The sequence below is a fragment of the Suricata suricatta genome, chromosome 9 (assembly GCF_006229205.1).
Source record: "Suricata suricatta isolate VVHF042 chromosome 9, meerkat_22Aug2017_6uvM2_HiC, whole genome shotgun sequence".
In the NCBI taxonomy this organism is placed as follows: Eukaryota; Metazoa; Chordata; class Mammalia; order Carnivora; family Herpestidae; genus Suricata; species Suricata suricatta.
The window spans coordinates 134609450-134628569 of record NC_043708.1 but is presented as its reverse complement, the minus strand read 5'-3'; the positions used below and the strand labels follow the sequence as shown (position 1 = coordinate 134628569).

The 19120-nt window shown below is 50.8% G+C and overlaps 1 protein-coding gene across 1 annotated transcript in view; it reads left to right on the top strand.

Moving 5' to 3' along the window:
• Nucleotides 1-19120, top strand: part of KIF7 (kinesin family member 7) — a 35987-nt gene that overhangs the window by 9739 nt on the left and 7128 nt on the right. The window contains exon 12 of the mRNA XM_029952296.1: nt 308-510. Coding sequence (XP_029808156.1) covers nt 308-510 — 203 coding nt within the window. The remainder of the gene's footprint in view (nt 1-307; nt 511-19120) is intronic.

Below are 19120 nucleotides of genomic sequence, written 5' to 3'. Positions count from 1 at the left end.
CACACACACACACACACACACACACACACACACACACACACACACACATTAAAAAAAAATAAAGCCAGCTTTACCCATAATTTCTGTGGGTCACTGCTATGGCGAAGACTGATTCTAACTTAAAAAGTGAGTGACTTCAGGGAAAATATAGTGAGTAAATCATGGTTCTGGCGGTACGGAGGCTTGGCCAAAGCCACACGGGTGTGCATGGCTGTGGGAGGTCTGGAACGCCTCCCAGGGGAGCAAGAGATGGTCCCCTTGGGGGAGAGGCCCCGCCTGTGCTGACGAGGCCCCCTGTTTCTTCCAGGGAAGGCGGCCCAGGCCCTGAACCGCCAGCACAGCCAGCACATCCGGGAGCTGGAGCAGGAGGCAGAGCGGGTGCGGGCCGAGCTGAGCGAAAGCCAGAGGCAGCTGCGGGAGCTGGAGGGCCGGGGGCCCCAGGACGCCGGCGAGCGGGCCCAGCTCCAGGAGTTCCGCAAGAGGGTCGCTGCCGCCCAGAGTCAGGTGCAGGTCAGTGTGGGGGTCCCGGGGTCAAGCCACGGTAGGCCCGGGGCCCGGGTTCACCGGCATCTGGGCGTGCTCAGACCCTCATGGCCCCGCCCCTGGCTGGTTTGGTGAACGCCCTCCCGGGGCGAGGCCGGTGTTACACAGAAGTTGGCAGCTTGGAGTGGGGGAGTGGGGGGGACTCAGCCATAAACACAGCAGAAGCAGGGAGGCCAGTCCTGCCTGGAGACCAGTGAGGGGGGAAGGGTGGGCATCGGAAGCAAGCTACCCCCTCCTCATGCAGCCCTCCCCTCCCAGCTTCCTGGCCGCTTCTCTCTCCATCCGTCTTCACTGTGTATCTACCCCTTGGTCCGTCTGTCTAACTCGAACACCTGTCTGCCATGCTGTTGGTTCGTAACCCCCTCCGGAGCTTCCCCGGGGTGACCTGGAACGGGTCCCCGCGTGCACACGGCAGGGAGGGGCCAGAGAAAGAGGCAGCGGCTCCAGGTAGACAGGTTGACTAAGCAAGGGACCTTGCAGACGCGGCTTGTCTTGGGCGGCGGCAGGAGTGGATCCCCGCACCCAGACGCCATGTGTTAAAAGAGGACACCGTGACTGCGTTCAGTAGTGTGTCCCATGCCGTGTTCTCAGCGCCACCTCACTTCCTCAAGCTCGTGCCCTTGGAGCCGCCTCAGGGAGTGGGAAAGGCAAGCAGAGCCCACGATGCAAGGACAGGGGAGGGAGGAGCCTCTGATTGCCCGGGTCCAGCTCATAGGTCACCTAGGTTTAATAAAGATCATACATTAGTGCCTCATCAGGTATGAACACAAGACGTTCTGTTTGGGTAACGGCACAGGTGTCGCCTTCTAGAACGGTAATAATGTCCAAGGCCACCTATTTTGGATGTTAGTTGTTCTCAGAGGCCTTTCAGCGATCAGTGAGGACAGGCATTTTTGGCTCTCACCTAAGCTTGCTGGATAAGTTCAGTAAGGGCTTCTGTGTGTGCCTACCGTCCTCCAGCCCAGTGGAGGGAACCAAGATGGTACTGCCAAAGGCCAAAGGATGGTACTCTTGGAAAATAGTATCCACCCGGCCTTGAGGAGAGGGAAGTTAGCCGCTTTAGGAGATTGACCTGGTCGTGTAAGCCGTACACGTTGGCCGAGGGAGGCCGTGCTGCCAGGCGTGAAGAGATGGACTGGGGGGTGTGCCCAGCCAGGACCCCCGCCTTCCTCCCTCTCCCAATGGTGCATTTACCATTGCACATTCCCATAGTGCATTTCACCAGGTGTAGCTTGAGGCAGGCCACTGGGATCCCAGTGGAGACTGAGCAGTTCCCTCTCACCTGGGGCTGTGAAGGAACTCCCCATCTTGATGGGACCCCCTCCCCCGCGCCGGCAAGTTCCGGCAGACCACCCCTTTCCCAGACATGGGGGGATTGGTGTTCTCAGGACCAGAGCACGTGGCTCCATGGTGAGAGTTGAGAGTGGCTGTTGCCCTTGACTTCCATACCTTGACGGGAGTCGGTGCCCTAGCAGGGGGTCCGGGTCTGGCATATGGGGTCACAGGCCCTATTGGTTGGTCACTCAAACGTATGAAAGCCTGGGGCAGTACTGTAGTCCTCAGCCAGAGTGGTTTGGTCTGTTAGTAATGTAACCCCCTGGGTTTGGGGGGCGCTTTTGCCGTAGAGTTGACACATATGTTATATTAGTTTCAGGTGCACAACATACTGACGCATCAGGTGTGTAGGGCTGTGCTCACAGCAAGTGTAGCTACCAGCGGTCGCCACACAATGTCCCAGTACCATTGACTTTATTCTCTATGCCGTGCCTTGTCCCTGGAGTTATTCATTCCGTAACTGGAAGCCTGTACCTCCCACTCCCCTTCACCTATGCTGCTCCCCCAACCCCTCTGGCCACCATGAGTTTGTTCTCTGTATTTATGGGTGTGTTTGTGCTATTTCTTTAGATTCCACATATATGCAAAATCATACAGTATTTGTCTTTGTCATATTTCACTTAGCACGATACTCTCTAGGTCCGTCCATGTTATTGCAAATGGTGAGATCTCGTCCTTTTTATGGCTGAGTAATGTTCCATTGTACATACACACGTTTTTATCCATTCCTCTATTGATGGACACTTGGGTTGCTTCGTATCCTGGCTGTTGTAAATTATCCCACAGTTAACATAAGGTGCTTCTATCCTTTCAAACTAGTGTTTTCATTTTCTTTGGGTAAAGGCCTCGTAGTGTGATTACTGGATCATATGGTAATTCTATCTTTAATATTTTGAGGAACCTTAGCACTGTTTTCCACAGCGGCCACACCAATTTCCATTCCCACAGTGCATGAGGGTTCCTTCCCCTCCCCCCCATCCTCACCAACACTGGTTATTTCTTCTGCCAGGTGTGAGGTGGTATCTCATTGTGGTTTGGATTTGTATCTCCCTGATGATGAGTGATGTTGAGCATCTTTTCATGTGTCTGTTGACCATCTGCATGTTTTCTTTGGAGAAATGTTTGTTCACGTCTCCTGCCCACTTTTGATTAGGGTATTTGTTTTTTTGGTATTGAGTTGCATAAGTTCTTCATATATTTTGGATACTGACTCTTTATTGTGAATGCCATTTGCAAATATCTTCTCCCATTCCGTAGGTTGCCTTTCAGTTTTGTTTATTGCTTGCTTTGCAGAAGCTTTTTATTTTTATGAAATCCTAATAGTTTATTTTTGCTTCTGTTTCCCTTTCTTCAGAGGACCCAGCTAGAAATGAGTTGATGTCAGAGATGTTATTGCCTGTGCTCTTTTCTAGGTCTTTGATGATTTCAGGTGTCACATTTAGGTCCTTAATAAACTTCATTCTGAGTTTATTTGTGTGTAGGTGTAAGAAAGTGGTTCGATTTCATTCTTTTGCATGTGGCTGTCCAGTTTTCCCAGCACCATTTGTTGAAGAAACTCTTTCCCATTTCATATTCTTGACTCCTTTGTTAAAAATTAATTGACCGCATAAGCATGGATTTACTTCTGAGTTTCTGTTGTTTTATTTGATCTATGTATCTGTTTTTGCGCCACTGCATTACTGTTCTGATTACTACAGCTTTGTAATAGAACATGAAATCCGGAGTTGTGATACCCTCGGCTTTGTTTTTCATTTTCAAGGTTGCTTTGGCTGTTTGGGGTCTTTTGTGGTTCCATACAAATTTTAGGATTGTTTGTTCTAGCTCTGTGAAAAATTCAGTTGGTATTTTGATAGGGATTGCATTAAATCTGTAGATCGCTTTGGGTAGTATAGACATCTTAACAGTATTTGTTTTTCTAACCAATGAGCATGGACTCTTTCCATTTGTGTTATCTTCCATTTCCTTCATCCGTGCTGCGCAGTTTCCAGAGTATAAGTCTTTCTCCTCTTTAAGTTTATTCCGATATATTATTTTTTGGTGCAGTTGTAAATGGCATTGTTTTCTTAATTTCTCTTTCTGCTGCTTCATTATTAGTGTATAGAAATGCAGCAGAGTTTTGTATAATTTTGTATCCTGTGACCTTACCAAATTAATTTAGCAGTTCTAGTAGGTTTTTGGGGGGGAATTTTTAGGGTTTTCTATATATTGCATAATATACACACACGTATACATATATGTGTGTGTATATATATATATAGTATTATGTCATCTGCACCCAAACTGGTAAGGAAAAAGTAAAACTCCTACCTGCAGATGACATTCTCACCACTTGGTCTGCTCGCAATGGCTAGGACTCCCAGTACTGTGTGGAGTAAAAGTGGTGAGAAGGGAGATCCTTTCTTGTTCCTGGCCTGAGGGGCAAAACCTCTCAGTTTTTCACCATTGAGCGTGATATGAGCTGTGGGCTTTTCATATATGGCCTTTATTACGATGAGGTATGTTCTCTCTAAACCTACTTTGTTGAGGGTTTTTATCGTAAGTAGATGTACTTTGTCCAGTGCTTTTTCTGCATCTGTCGAAATGATCGCTTTGTTGTTATCTTTTCTCTTCTTGATGTGACGTATGGCACTGATTTCTGACTGTTGAGCCACCTTGCCTCCCAGGAGTAAATCCCACTTGATTGTGGTGAATAATTTTTTGAATGTATAGTGGGATTAGGTTTACTAGGTATTTTGTTGAGGATTTTTCCATCTTGTTCATCAGAGATATTGGCCCGTAGTTCTCTTTTTTGGGTCATGTTTTTGACTCGTTTTGGTATCAGGGTCATGCCTCATGGAACAGATTTGGAGGCTTTCCTGCCTCCTCTAGTTTTTGGAATAGTTTGAGAAGAATACATATCACTCTTCTTGAAATGTTTGGTAGAATTTGCCTGTGAAGCATCTAGTCCTGAACTTTTGGTTGTTGGCAGGTTTTTTGTTTTGTTTTCTTTTGTTTTTTAATTTTTTTAAATGTTTTTTATTTATTTTTGAGAGACAGAGACAGCACGAGCAGGGGTGGGTCAGAGAGAGAGGGAGACACAGAATCCAAAGCAAGCTCCAGGCTCTGAGCTAGCTGTCACCACAGAGCCCGACGTGGGGCTCAAACCCACAAACCGTGAGATCATGACCTGAGCCGAAGCCGGAAGCCAGATGCTTAACCGACTGAGCCACTCAGGTGCCCCAGTTGTTTTGTTTTTGTTTTAAATTCCAAATCAATTCCATTGCTGATAATCTGTTCAAATTTTATTTCTTGGTGGTTGGTTTTGGTGTCTAGGAATTTATCCATTTCTTCTAGGTTGTTCAATCTGTTGGCGTACCACGCTTCATACTATTCTTTTTACAATCCTTTGATTTCTGTGATGTCAGTTGTTATTTCTCCTTTGTCTTTTCTGATCTGAGTCCCCTCCCCCCCTTTTATTGGTAGGTTTGGCTAAAGGTTTATCAATTTGTTTCTCTTTTCAAGGATCCATCACCAGGTTTCATTGATCTGTTCTTTCTTTTTTTTTCTTCTTATCTCTATTTTATTTCTGCTCTAATCTTTATTATTTCCTTCCCTCTGCTGGTTTGGGGTTTTGTTTGTTCTCTTTCTAGCTCCTCGAGGTTTAAGGTTAGGTTGTTGATGTGTTATTTTTCTTCTTGACGCAGACCTGTGTTGCCATAAACTTCCCTCTTAGAACAGCTTTTGCTGCAGCCCAAAGGTTTTGAACCATTGTGTTTTCATTTTCATATGTCTCCATGTATGTTGATCTCTTGGTTGGCCCATCCATTGTTTAGTAACATTAAAAGATTTTTTTTTAATGTTTTATTTATATTTTGAGAGAGAGAGAGAGAAAGAGAAAGAGAGACAGTATGAGCAGGGGAGGGACAGAGAGAGAGCGAGAGAGACAGAATCCGAAGACAGGCTCCAGGCTCTGAGCTGTCAGCACAGAGCCTGATGAGGGGCTCGAACCCACCAACTGTAAGATCATGACCTGAGCTGAAGCCAGATGCTCAACTGACTGAGTTGCCCAGGCGCCCCTGTTTAGTAGCACATTTAACCTCCATGTATTTGTATTCTTCCCAGATTTTTTTCTTGTGGTTGGTTTTTAGTTTCCTAGCATTGTGATCACAAAAGATGCATGGTAGGTCTTTGATCTTTTGGAATTTGTTGAGATTGGTTTTGTGGCCTAATGTGTGATCTGTTCTGGAGAATGTTCCATGTGCACTTGAAAAGAATGTGTATTCTGCTGGTTTAGGATGGAATGTTCTAAATATATCTGTCAAGTTCATCTGTCCAGTGTGTCATTCAAACCCACGGTTTCCTTGTTGATATTCTGTGTGGATGATCTGTTCATGAATGTGAGGGGGTGTTCAAGTCCCTTAGTATTATTGTATTACTATTAATTACTTCCTGTTTGTTGGTTATTAACTGCTTCATGTATTTGGGTGCTTTCATGTTGGGGGCATAAATATTTATGATCCTTCTGTCTTCTTGTTGGATTGTCCCCTTAATGATTATGTACTTTCGCTCCTTGTTACAATCTTTGTTTCAAAGTCTGTGTTGTCTGATAGAAGTATTCCTAACCCAGCTTTCTTTTCACATCCATTTGCATAATAGATGTTTCTCCATCCCCTCTCTCTGTTTTTTCTTGAAGTTTATTTATTTTGAGAGAGATAAGGAACATGACTGGGGGAAGGATAGGGAGGGAAGGAGAGAGAATCCCAAACAGGCTTCGAGATGACAGGGTGGAGCCCAATGTGGGGCCCAAACCCATGAACCATGAGATCATGACCTGAGCCAGAATGAGGAGTTGGACACGCAAGTGACTGAGCCACCCAGGCGCCCCACCATCCCCTTATTTTTATTTTTATTTATTTTTTTTAAATTTTTAATGTTTTTTATTAACTTTTTGAGAGACAGAGACAGACAGCATGAGCAGGGGAGGATCAGAGAGAGAGAGAGAGAGACACAGAATCCGAAGACAGGCTCCAGGCTCTGTGCTGACAGCTAGCGTAGAGCCTGGAGCATGTTTCTGATTCTGTGTGTCCCTCTTTCTCTGCCCCTCCCTGCTCATGATTGGTCTCTCTCTCTCAAAAATCAATAAATGTTAAAAAATAAAATAAAATGTATCTCTTGTAGGCAGCGTATAGATGGGTCTTGTTTTTTAATCCTAGTTGTCACACTGTGTCTTTTTTTTTTTTTTTTAATGTTTATTTTTGAGAGAGAGGAGGGAAGAGTGGCAGAGAGGGGAACGAAGGATCCAAAGCAGGCTCTGCACTGACAGCAGAGAGCCTGCTGCGGGGCTTGAACTCATGAACCGAGAGATTATGACCTCAGCCGAAGTTGGATACTTAATCAAGTGAACCATCCAAGAGCCTCATGCTATGTCTTTTGATTGGAGCGTTTAGCCTGTTTACATTCAACATTGTTATTGATAGGTATGTACTTATGGCCATTTTATAGTTTCTGTAGTTCCTCTCGGCTCCTTTATCCTCTTGCTGTCTTCCCTCTTAGTTCGCTGACTTTCTTTAGTGATAAACTTGGATTCCTTCCTCTTTATTTCTTGCATGTCTGTACCTGGTATTGGATTTGTGGTTCCCATTAGGTTTGTATTTATCATCTTCTTCGTCTAGCCGTCGATATTAAACTGATGGCTGCTGAGGTTTGTTCCCATTCTCTCCTCCTCTCCCTACCACATTTCAGGTGTATGATGTCATACTTTACATCCTTTCATTATTTGAGTCCCCTGGCTGATTTTTCCAGATATACTTATTTTTACTTCTTTCATACTTCCTACTTTTCTTACGCTTTCTTCTCATCTTTCCTTTCCACTCAAAGAGACCCATTTCACATTTCCTGCAGAGCTGGGTTAGTGGTCATGGACTCCTTTAGCTTTTGTTTGGGAAATTCATTCTTTCTCCTCCATTTCTGAACAATGGCCTTGCGTGTAGAGGATTCATGGCTGCAGACTTCCCCTTTCAGGACTGTGAGTTTCGTTCCCTTCTGGCCTGCAAAGTTTGTACTGAAAAATCAGCTGGTAGTCTTATGGGCTTTCCCTTGTATGTAACTGTCTTCTCTTGATGCTTTTAAAATTCTCCATCACTGCTTTGTGCCATTTTAATTTCGAAATGTCTTGGTGTGGGCCCCCTTGGGGTGGTTTTATTGGGCAAGTTCTGTGCTTCTGGATCAGGGTATCTGTTTCCTTCCCCAGGTCCAGGAACTTTTGAGGTGTTATGTCTTGAAATAAGTTTTCTGCCTTTTTCTCTCTTTTTTCTGGGATCCTTATAATGGAAAGGTTATTACACTTGATGGAGTCGCTGAGTTCTTCCTCATTTTGCATAATTTTTTTCTCACCTGCTCAGCTTGATTACTTTCCATTACTCTGTCCTCATCCATTCTTTGGCTTTTTCTAGTCTGCTATTTATTCCCTCTAGTGTCTTTTTAATTTCATTTATTGTGTCCCTCATTTCTGATTGGTTCTTTTTTATGTTTTCTCTTTGTTCAGGATCTCACCAGTGTTTTCCACTCTTTTCTCAAGCCCAGGGAGGATCTTTATGACTGTTACTTTAAATCCTCTATCAGGCGTATTACTTATTTCTGTTTTGTTTCGGTCTCTTGCTGTGAATTTTGTCCCGATCTTTCATTTGGGATGTATTCTCTCTCCTCATTTTGTCCAACTTTGGGTTTTTGTATGTTAGGAAAGTCGGCTACATCTCCTGCTCTTGAAAATATGGCCTGAGGAGGAGGAGGTCCTGAAGCGCAGTGTCCCCTGGTCACCAGAACCTGGTGCTTCAGAAACCTCTCTCACGTGTGCGTTGTACACGCCTGAGTGTTGTGGCCGCGTTTGCCGTCCGTCCAGTCGTCCGCAGTGGCTGTCTTTGCCTCTTGTGGGCAGAGCTTGGTCCATGTGGGCCACTCCGGACAGGAGCTGGGTCAGATCAGGGATCTGCCAGAGCACTGGCGGCACTGACCTGCAGGCCCCTTTCCCTGCGTTTCCCCCCGGGGAGCTTTGGCAGGTGCACACGGCCTGCAGGGGGGCTGCCTGCCCCCAGCCGGCTGCTGGCGCCCAGTCGGACTAGTGTGGTTGTTTTCCCCGCTCCCTGCGGCGGGAGTCACTTTGGAGTGGTGCTGGCCGCTGCCAGGGGTGCTTACACTCTGCCAGGCCGTGGCCCGGGTCAATGTTAGAGGGGACGGGTCTGCAACGTGCGCAGGGGCAGGGCATCTAGCGTTAGCGGGTTTGTGAGTGGCCCTCTCGTGAGAGGGGACCTGCCGCCTTGGCCGGGAGCCACCACAGGGTCAGAGGAGGCGCATCTGCAAAGCACGGGACACACAACGTTTGCAAGGTGTGCGCCCGTCTTCTGGGGGAGGCGTCCTGTCTTGCTGGGACCGAGGCTGGTCTGGCTGGAGGGGGCAGGTCTGCTGTGGGACAGGCTCAGGGTAAGGAAGGTAGCGCGTGCTGGTGCTGCCCTGGTTCCCGCAGGCGGCTGCGTGCGGATGCCGGGGACATGGTGGAAATGGCACCTGCCGACTCCTCCGCCCCTGGAGGAGTCCCCAGGGAGCTCTGTCCCTTCAGATGACTCTCCCTCCCATGCGCCCTGGGCATTTTTCAAACTCCTGCTTCTGTCTGTGTCTTCGTGCCCTGTGTGGTGTGCTGTCTCTTTAAGAGTGAGTCTCTGCTTCCTGTAGCCCCCTGGGTTCTCCCAAAACTGAGCCACTGAGGTTTTTTAAGTTCTAAATGTTTTTGTTTTTTGAGAGAGAGAGAGAGAAGGAGATTGAGTGAGTGACGCGGGGAGAGAAAGAATCTCCAGGCCCCGTGCTCAGCGCAGAGCCTTACATAAAGCTCAGTCCCATGACTGTGGGATCGCGACCTGAGCTGAAATCAGGAGCTGGATGTTTAACCGATTGAGCCACCCAGGCACTCCGAAAGTTCCAGGCTTTAAGTCCCGCCACTTTTAAGAACTCTCAAAATTTGGCCTCTCTGGTTTTCAAAGCCGAATGTTAGGGGGATTCATGTTCCGCGTGCAGGCGCCCTGGCGTGAGGGTCTGTTTCTCTCCCTCCCCCACTTCCTTGGTGTCTTCCTCTCTGCCCTGGACGGTCCTGTGGTCCCTCTAGCTCCCGCCACGTCCCCGCTCTTCCCACCTGCTCCCATGGCCTCTTCCCTGCATTTCGTCTGGGGTGTGTTCTGTCGGTCCTTGGGTGGTCTTCTGAGTGTTACCTAGTTGGATCCGTGAGATGCGGTGAGCGTAGGGTCCTGCTCCTCGCCCATCCCCCACCCCTTCTGCAACGTTCTCAGCTTTCATTTCTGTGCTGCAGCCATGAGGCAGCCACTCACATGGCTGAAGCTTTTTTTACTGATATTTGTGACCTTTTGGAGGCTGTGGGCTGGATTTCAGATAAGGGAACGCCTACAGCAGTCTGTATTTTGTTTTACTTTTTTTAATTGTTTGTTTATTTTTGAGAGAGAGTGCAAGCAAGGAGGGGCAGAGAGAGAGGGAGACAGAGAATCTAAAGCAGGTTCGACGCTGTCAGCGCAAAGCCTGACACCGGGCTTGAACTCCCGAACCGTGAGATCATGACCTGAGTTGAGTCACATGCTCAACCGACTGAGCTGCCCAGGGGCCCCAGCAGCTGTATTTTGAAAGGTTCCCCCTGAACCCCCCCCCCCCCACCTTCTTCAGTCTCCGTGGGCCATGCTTTGGTCATGTCCTGGGATGTTTATATTTCAAAGATGTGCTAAGATCTACAAATTCAAGGGACAGAAAGAGCATGCAAGTTTTCTTCAAGGAGTTTTGGGGTAATTGCTATTGAAATTGTCCCTTTGTGTGGTGCCTGGGTGGTTCAGTCAGTTGAGCATCTGACTTCAACTCAGGTCATGATCTCACGGTTGGGGAGTTTGAGCCCCTTGTCAGGTTTGCGCTGACAGCGTGGAGCCTGCCCGGGATTCTCTCTCCCCCTCTCTCTCCAACCCTCTCCAGCTCACACGTTCATGCTGTCTCAAAATAAATAAGCTTGAAAAATAAATAAATAATTTTTCCTTTGGGTCCAGGGTCAGGAGACCTGGGGCGTGCTGTCCGTTTCCTCCTCAGTTACCACCACACCCTCCTCTTCATCCTCCTGTCTTCTCAGAGACTCCGCCTCTTAGCGTTGGAATCAGGCTTTGTCACAGTCGCCCGGCGGTCAATCAGGTGACTTGTGCCTTGTCCTCGTAGCTTTACAGGGTCTTTACCCCCCCCCCCTCCGCCGCAGCCGCACAGGCAGCAGAACAGCCTTACCCTCCCCTTCCTTGCCCCAGTGTGATGTGTAATTTCCCCAACCAGCCCCGGAATCAGCCAGGGTTTTCCAAGCGGCCCCATCCTCACGCGGCCGTCCGCGAGCCTCTGACACAGGGGCCGCCTCTCCCCGCACATGTTAGCGGCCAGCCCAGGATTTCCTCTGATGCCTTCTTCCCGAGGCCCGTTTCTTCCATGGTGATCTGCTTGTGAGCTTCCCGATGTGACTTTAAGGCAGTCCCCGCATGCGGAGTCGGGGAGAGACGGAAGAAAGAGAAGGCAGGTTTAACCAGCGAAGGGAGTTGATTGATGAGGCCTGTCCTGGGCGGCAGCAGGATGAGTGGGTCCCCAGGCCCACCTGCTGCATCTTAAAAGTTTATAAAGAGGCTATCCGTGGGGTCAGTCGTGAGTGCCAATCAGTGTTCTCAGCGCCACGTCACTATCTCCTGGCCGTGTCCTTGGGGCCGCCGCTGGGAGCAGGAAAGCTGAATGTGACCCACGTTCCGAGGACAGGGAAGGGGGTGAGGAGCCCCTGATCGCCTGGGTCCAGCTCATGGATCACCTGGCAATCACATCCTTTCGATGACCTTCCCCAACACATGTTATCCGTTGATGTGGCCCAGCTGTCCATTTATCCATCTGTCCGTTTGCCTTCTATTGCCTTTTATTGATCCATGCATTATCTGTATTTTCTTGTTGTGTTAAAATTTATTTAAGAAAGTGTGACTGGAGGAGGAGAGTGTAAGATTTAATAGATGGAGACAAAGGCGAGAGGAAAGAGAGAGACCAAGTTAAGGGCCAAGAAGGCCTTTATCGGAGTCTGCAATCCCCGGGCGAGGTTCCGTGACTCCGGAGTGGGGAGTCAGGGAAGTCGCGCCTGGTCTGGGAGGGCAAGGTGTTTTATGGGTGCAGGAGTTCTGGGTTTGAGCTCAGGTGGGCAGATAGCCAAGTAGGGGCATCTTTGGACGGTGGCAGGATAGGATTGGCTGTTGACTTCGTGGGGTGAGGGATGCTGGAATCCATGGTGAGACATTCCGGTTTGAGACCGTCCAGATTGGAGAGTGGGGGTTGTCGGTCCCTGGCGGCGCCTGGAACTATTCTCTGACCCGCAATAAAATGGCCACTTGGTCGCCTTCCTAAAGTAACTCTTACATTCCGACCTTTTTGGTGTTATGGGGCAGCGTCAGGTCTCCGGCTACTTCCTGCTGAGAAGGGGGCTGCATGATGATCGGGGTCCATGGTCGGAATGGGAGAGTACTGGTGGACCAGCAGCAGGTGGGAAGCGGCTCGGTTGGTGAGTCTTGTCACTTCTTCCTGTAAAAAATTGGAAAAGCAGAGAAACAGACATGGCCCCAGTAGGGCTGTGAGGAGTAATGAGGTTATGGGTCCGGCTTAGGCGGACAAGAGGGTGGTTACCCATGGAGACCAGTTGAAGAGGCTCTCCTACCAGTTGGCTCCTATTTTTGCCCTTTCTTGTAGGTGGCCGCGAACCACGGCTAGGCTCTCCTGTACAATTCCCGAGCTATTGGCATAGACGCAGCATTGTTCCCCTAGAGCCTGGCATAGCCCTCCTGGTGTGACAGCAGTAAGTCTGACCCTCGCCTGTTCTGTAGCACCATTTCAGCTAAGGAGTCTAAGGAATGTTGCAAATGACGAATAGAGTTTTCTGATTCGGCTAGATGGGCGTCAGTGGCCTCAGTTAATGCATTGAACTGTTGATTGCTCCATACTAGAGCAGCTGTGCGGTCCCTATCCCTGCCCCCACTCCTGCCCCAATTAGGAGGGTCAAGAGGGGGGCTGATACCCCAAAGTCGCACTTGGCTCGGAGATGCATTTGTTCTGCCTGGACCTCAAAGAGTGAGGCTGTAGATGCAGGAAGGTAACGCACCTGCGGAAAGAGAGTAACTAGGACGCATGGAGTGGTGTTGTCTAATACGTGGGGGTGTGTGCAGGGAGTGAGTCCTGAATACATGCAAACCACACCCCTGTTGGGGGTGTGAGGTAGGAGGGGCCGGTGACGGTCATAGTCTGATTGCACAAGTGCCTAAGGTGGGGGAAGGTGGCCGGAGTCCTGTATTGTCAGAACAGGAGCTTGTCCCCATGTGCACTTGGCCCCGTGCCTCTGGATACCTGTCTGGTATTGCCCACCTGGCATAGAAAGGGGGCTGGGGTCTAGGCAGAGCCGGCGGTCTTTTTTGGTGAGGTTTGTAGAGTTTAAGAGGCTGTAGGTAAGGGTTTAAGATGGTGTAAATTACTGGGTTTGGCCTGGGGGGTGGCGGCTTGACCGGTGGGTTATTTGGGGGAATTTGAGTAACATTAAGGTAAGGAGCTGCTCGAGGAGGGGCGAGAGTCTTTGGGGCGGACTTAGGTTTATGAGCTGTAGCCAGTGGGGGTGCAGGTCCAACTGCCACTGGGGAAGGGGCTCCTAGTTGTTTCTGGATGGAGAATAGAGAGCCCATATCAGGACCGGGGAGCCGAGGACGGATGCCCCATACCTCCCCCATCCAGTTTTCTGTTTTACCCTTGGGGGTGAGTTGGATAGAGATTGGATTTCTTTTGGTTGGGCTAGTTTGGTTACAGGTCCGAACAAAGGTGATTAAGTCCTTATCCTGTCGTGTGATCCCTGGGGCGGTGGTCTCACAACCCCACGAGGCCCAGAAGTACTCTCCGTGCCCCCGCAGGTTTCAGGGTTACCAGTCCCGGGGCGCACATAGAAGACTTGTTGCCTTACATTTTGGTGCTGACAATCGGCATTATATCTACACCCGAAGGTTCTGCAGTCCATACATCTACCCCTACAGGCCTGGGGATTGGTATTCTGTTGGTCGCCGGCCAGACTGCAGAGATCTAGATGGAAGGTGGGGAACGTAACAGATGCCGGTCCAGTCAGCGTTTGTTCCTGAACTCCCCGTCCCAAGTCTCTAGGTGTTCCTTTTGGTCCCCGCAAAACCCATTTGGTTGTAACAGGTCGGTGAGGGTTGGAGGGATGGGGATTCGGGCTTGAATCACATCCGGTTAGCAAAGTAGTTAAAATCAGGAGCGACGAAAGAGAGGTCAGGAGGCGTAGGGTTAGAAGAGGCCGGAGTGTTATGTGGAGCATGGCGGTTGTGGGACAGTTAGCAGACACGGGAGGGGGAAGGCGAACGGGAATACTTCGTCTGGGGTGTGCTCTGTGAAGCTCCCCTGCAGCCACCAATCGGTGACCTAGGTGAGGAGCGAGGATGGGGAGCGGGAAGGGGAGTGGGAGGGGGTAAGAGGTGGTTCAGTCAGAAGTGTTTGTAGGCTGAAAACTGGGACGCGAGGTCAGCGAGGACCTGCTTCATGGGTAGACTCGGGCGTTACCGGGCTCTTCTGAAGGAGGGTGTTTGCTGATTCGAAGGGCGAGGGGTCCTGTGGGAGGAGTACCAGGGGTCAGGGACCTCTTTGGGGATGGGTGATGTTTGAGTTATGTACCCAAGGCTTATGGCCCAACAGTCTGCCTGCCGTGGGGGTGGTGAGGGTAACGGTGTAGGGCCCCCGCCAACGTGGGGTGGAGATTTATCAGGGACCTTAAGGACCCAGTCTCGGGGGTTATGGGAGGCTGGTGTGAGGCCGTAGCGGTGGGAGAGGGGAGTGATCTATCTGCGTGGTGTGGGAGTAGGTGTCGGAGTAGGGTGAGGTAGGGGAGGTGAGAGGTCAGCGGGGGAGATAGTGTGGGGATGGAGGGGGTGAGGAGGAAGGGCCTCCCGTATAGGAGCTCGAAGAGACTGAGGCCGGTTGGGCCTCGGGGGTTGCCCGCAGATGAGTTAGTGCCAAGGGCAGTAGCTGGGGCCAGGAAAGACGAGGGAGAGTTGGTCAGATGGTCCTTCAGGAGACCGTTGGCTCGTTCAGCCTTACCCAAGGATTGGGGGTGATACGGGATGTGAAATTTCCAGGTTATTCCAAGAGCTTTGGAGACCTGTTGGGTGACTGAGGAGAAGAAGGCTGACCCGTTATCTGACTGTATGGAGCGCAGTAGGCCCGTTATCCGACCGTATGGAGCGCGGTAGGCCAAGTCGGGGGACGATTTCCCTGACAGGACATCAGCCACGGTTGAAGAGCCCTCGCCTGAGGTGGGAAAAGCCTTTATCCAACCTGAAAAGGTATCGACCGTAGTGAAGAGAAAGTAGAGTTTTTTATGCCAGGGCATATGGGTAAAGTCTATCTGCCAGTCTTCTGGTTGGTGACCCCGGAGTTGGTGAGCAGGGCCTGGGTGGCGGAGTCCACCTTGGGGGCTGACTGAGGAGCAGACAGGACACTGTTGGTAGGTCTGAGCTATTATATGGCATAGTTTCAGGTGATGAAAGAGGGGGTTGAGGAACTGGAATGTGGCCTGAGGGCCTAGATGTAAAGTTCTGTGCATGTCTGATATGAGCTGGGAGGCTATTTTGTCCGGCAGGGCTATGCGGTTGTCTATATAGATCCATTTAGAGGAAGTTACAGCCCCTTGGAGGGAACAGTAGTGATCCCTTTCAGCCTGGGTATAACTCGGGGAATAGTCCTCGGAGAGGAATAAGATGGGGGCGGGTTCAGCTCCTAGCGCCGTGAGCCTGAGCCGGGCGGTATGGTCTGCTTTATCATTGCCGAGGGCCACCTCCGTAGTTAGAGGCTGGTGTCCTTGACAGTGGACAATGGCTGCCTCCCGAGGGAGTTTTAGGGCTTCTAGGAGTTTTGCTGTGTGGGGCCCATTAATGATAGGAGTTCCTTTGGTAGTGAGAAAGCCTCTCTCATTCCAGAGCACGGAATGGGTGTGTGCAATCAAAAAGGCATATTTGGAATCAGTGTATATAGTGACCCGTTTATCTTTTGAGAGCTGAAGGGCCCTTGTCAGTGCAATAAGTTCCGCCTTCTGAGAGGATGTCTCCAGCGGGAGCGGGGCTGTCTCAAAGACTGTGTCAGTCGAGACCACGGCCTATGCCGCCCTTCCGTGTCCCTGTTTGTCCAGCAAAGAACTGCCATCTAGGAAAAAGACGAGGTCGGGATCGGATAAGGGCTGGTCTTTCAGATTAGAAGGGGGTTAAGAGAAGGAGTCGGCAAGTTCCGGACAGGAGTGAGCCAGAGGCGAGGCTGGATGAGAGGGGGCTAGGGGGAAGAGGGAAGCCGGATTAAGTCGGGGTGATAGCTGAAGGGAAATGTGAGGGTTTTCAATGAAAAGGAGGTGCAAAAGGTGCACGTGAGAGGGAGTGATATTGGCCAAAGATTTGTGCGCCAGGAGATCTGAAAGTCGGTGTGGGGAGTAGACGGTCAGGGGATGTCGGAGGGTCGGCTTAAGGGCCTCCTTTGTTAGTGTGGCTGCTGCAGCCAGAGCTCGGAGGCGGGGCTGCCATCCCCGGATAGTGGGGTCTAGCTGTTCGGAGAGGTAGGCCACTGCTTGAAGTTGGGGTCCGCAAGCCTGTGCCAGGAGGCCAGTTGCGATGCCTTGTCATTCATCGGTATACAGGAAGAAAGGTTTGGTGACATCGGGGAGGGCAAGGACGGGACGGGCAGTGAGAACTTTGACGAGTTGGGAAAAAGAGCGTCTAACCAGGCTGGGTTCTGAGAGGGGGCCCTGGGGAGTTTCTTTGGCTGCTTTGTACAGGGGAGATGCCAGAATGGCGAAATTAGGAATCCAGTGCTGGAAGAAGCCCACCAGCCCCAAAAAGGAAAGAATTTCATCAGCCGATGTGGGCGGGGTAAGGCCTCCTAAGGCTTGGATCCTATCTGGTATGGGGGTTTTGGAGGTAGGAGTGAGGGAGATCCCCAGGAAGGTGACTGTGGTTTGGCAAATTTGAGCCTTAGCGGGTGACACCCGGTATCCTAGGCGTGGCAGGTGATTTAAGAGGTAGGTAGGGTCGGTTCGGGTAGTTTCCAAGGAGGTTCCGCAAAGGAGGAGGTCATCTACGCACTGAAGAAGGGTGCTTTGGCCTGGGAGATGGCAGTCATGGAGATCCTTAGCTAAGGCCTGACCGAATAAATGGGGGCTGTCCCTGAAGCCTTGGGGGTACGTTGTTGGGCACAGGAGGCAGCAGGATTCTCCCACGTAAAGGCAAAAAGAAAATAGGAATCGGGGTGCAAGGGGATGGTAAAGAAGGCGTCCTTCAAGCCTAATGCTGTGAAACAAGTAGTCATCGGGGGGATTCAGGAAAGGAGGGTGTATGGGTTGGGGACCCCAGGGTGGATTGGGATCACAGCTTTATTGATTATTCGGGGGTCTTGCACTAGGCGATAGGCACCGGCAGGTTTGTGGACGGGTAAGATTGGGGTGTTATAGGGCGAATTGCACGGGGTCAGGAGGCCTCGTGCTAGGAGGCGGTCGGTTATAGGTTGAGACCCAGGCGATGAGTATGTGAGATGGAATATTGGGGTCGCGAGGGGAAGGAGGAGGGGTTTTGGAGCTTGATGAGTACTGGTGTGTGATGGGTGGCTATCAGAGGTGTCGACGTGTCCCAGACATTGGGATCAACTGGGAGGTCTGGCACTGGTGAGGGGGCGTGGGGATCGGGGCGGACAGCTAGGAGAGAGTGCGCTGAGGAGGTGGAAGGGGTAGGTAGGTGGATGGAAGCCCCTAGTTTATGGAGAATATTCCTGCCCAGGAGGGGGACTGGACAGGAGGGCACAGCTAAAGGGAATGTGAGAAATGGAGACTCTCCAGGCAGCAGGTGAGAGGCAGGTACACAGTGGAGTGGAGGGGGAGCCATCGATGCCCATGACTCTGATGGTGGACTGTCTGGTTGGCCCTGCATAGGTCGATAGAACAGAATAGGTAGCCCCCGTGTCTGGCAAAAAGGAGACGGACTTACCCGCTACCTGGAGTTTTACCCTGGGCTCAGCGTGGGTGACTGGGGTGACTGAGTTCGGGCCTCGTCACTAGTCCTCTTCCATCCCCAGGAGCTGGAATGCGGTGTCCAGTCTGGAGGGAGTCTCGCCCCGTGGAGGCGTTGCGAGCCTGCCGTTCCCTGCGTTAGGACAGTCAGACTTCCGATGTCCCTTTTTATGACACAGGGGACAGGGTTTATTGGGCTCCCTGGGGTTTGGACACTGACGAGACCAGTGGCCCTCCAGGCCGCATTTGAAACATGGTCCAGAAGGGGGGTGTGGTCCCCCACTCTTATGAGGTTTGTCGGCTGGCCTCAGGGCTGCCGCCAGGGCTGGGTCTGTAAGTGAACCTTTTGCTGCAGGCCGGCTTGCCTTCTCTGCTCTACGGCCTCTTCCCTGCCTTCCCTTAAAGGCTGTTCTCACCAGATCCGAAATGGGCGTCTGGGGTCCGTCCTCAGCCCTTTTTAGCTTTTTACGGATATCTGGCACTGACTGGGAAATAAAGTAAATGGTGAGGACAGTGGCCCCAGCCGGAGAGGTGGGGTCAAGTCTGGTACATTGTATGAGGGTCTCAGTCAATCGATTTAGAAAAGCAGCTGGGTTTTCACTGGGCTCCTGAATGATTTCTTGGAGTTTATTGAAATTAACAGACTTGTTTGAGGTCGCTCGCATGCCTGCCAGCAAGCATTGGATCATCTGATCCCGCCGCCTGCGGCCGGTTCTCTGTTGTTGGTAATTCCAGTTAGGGTCAGCTGCCAGTACGGCCTCCGCCCCAACAGGCATTGTGGGATTGGTGATACGGACTTGGTCTGCATGTTCCGAGCAGCTGCCTGGATTCGTTCCCTTTCCTCTGAGGTCAGGGTAGAGGTTAGGATTATATGGATATCATGCCAGGTGAGATCATACGCCTGGGCCAGATATTGGAGTTCCTTGATGAACTGTGAGGGGTCTGAGGAGAATGACCCTAAGTGCTTTTCTATGGCCAACAGGTCTGGTAGCGAAAAGGGTACGGGAACTCTAACAGCCCCTTCTGCCCCTGCCGCCTCCCTAAGTGGCGAGATTCGTGCCTCCGAGGCATTATCAGGCTATTGGTGAGCTTGGGTACTAGTAGCACGGGGGGGGGGGGGGGGGGGGGGGGGGG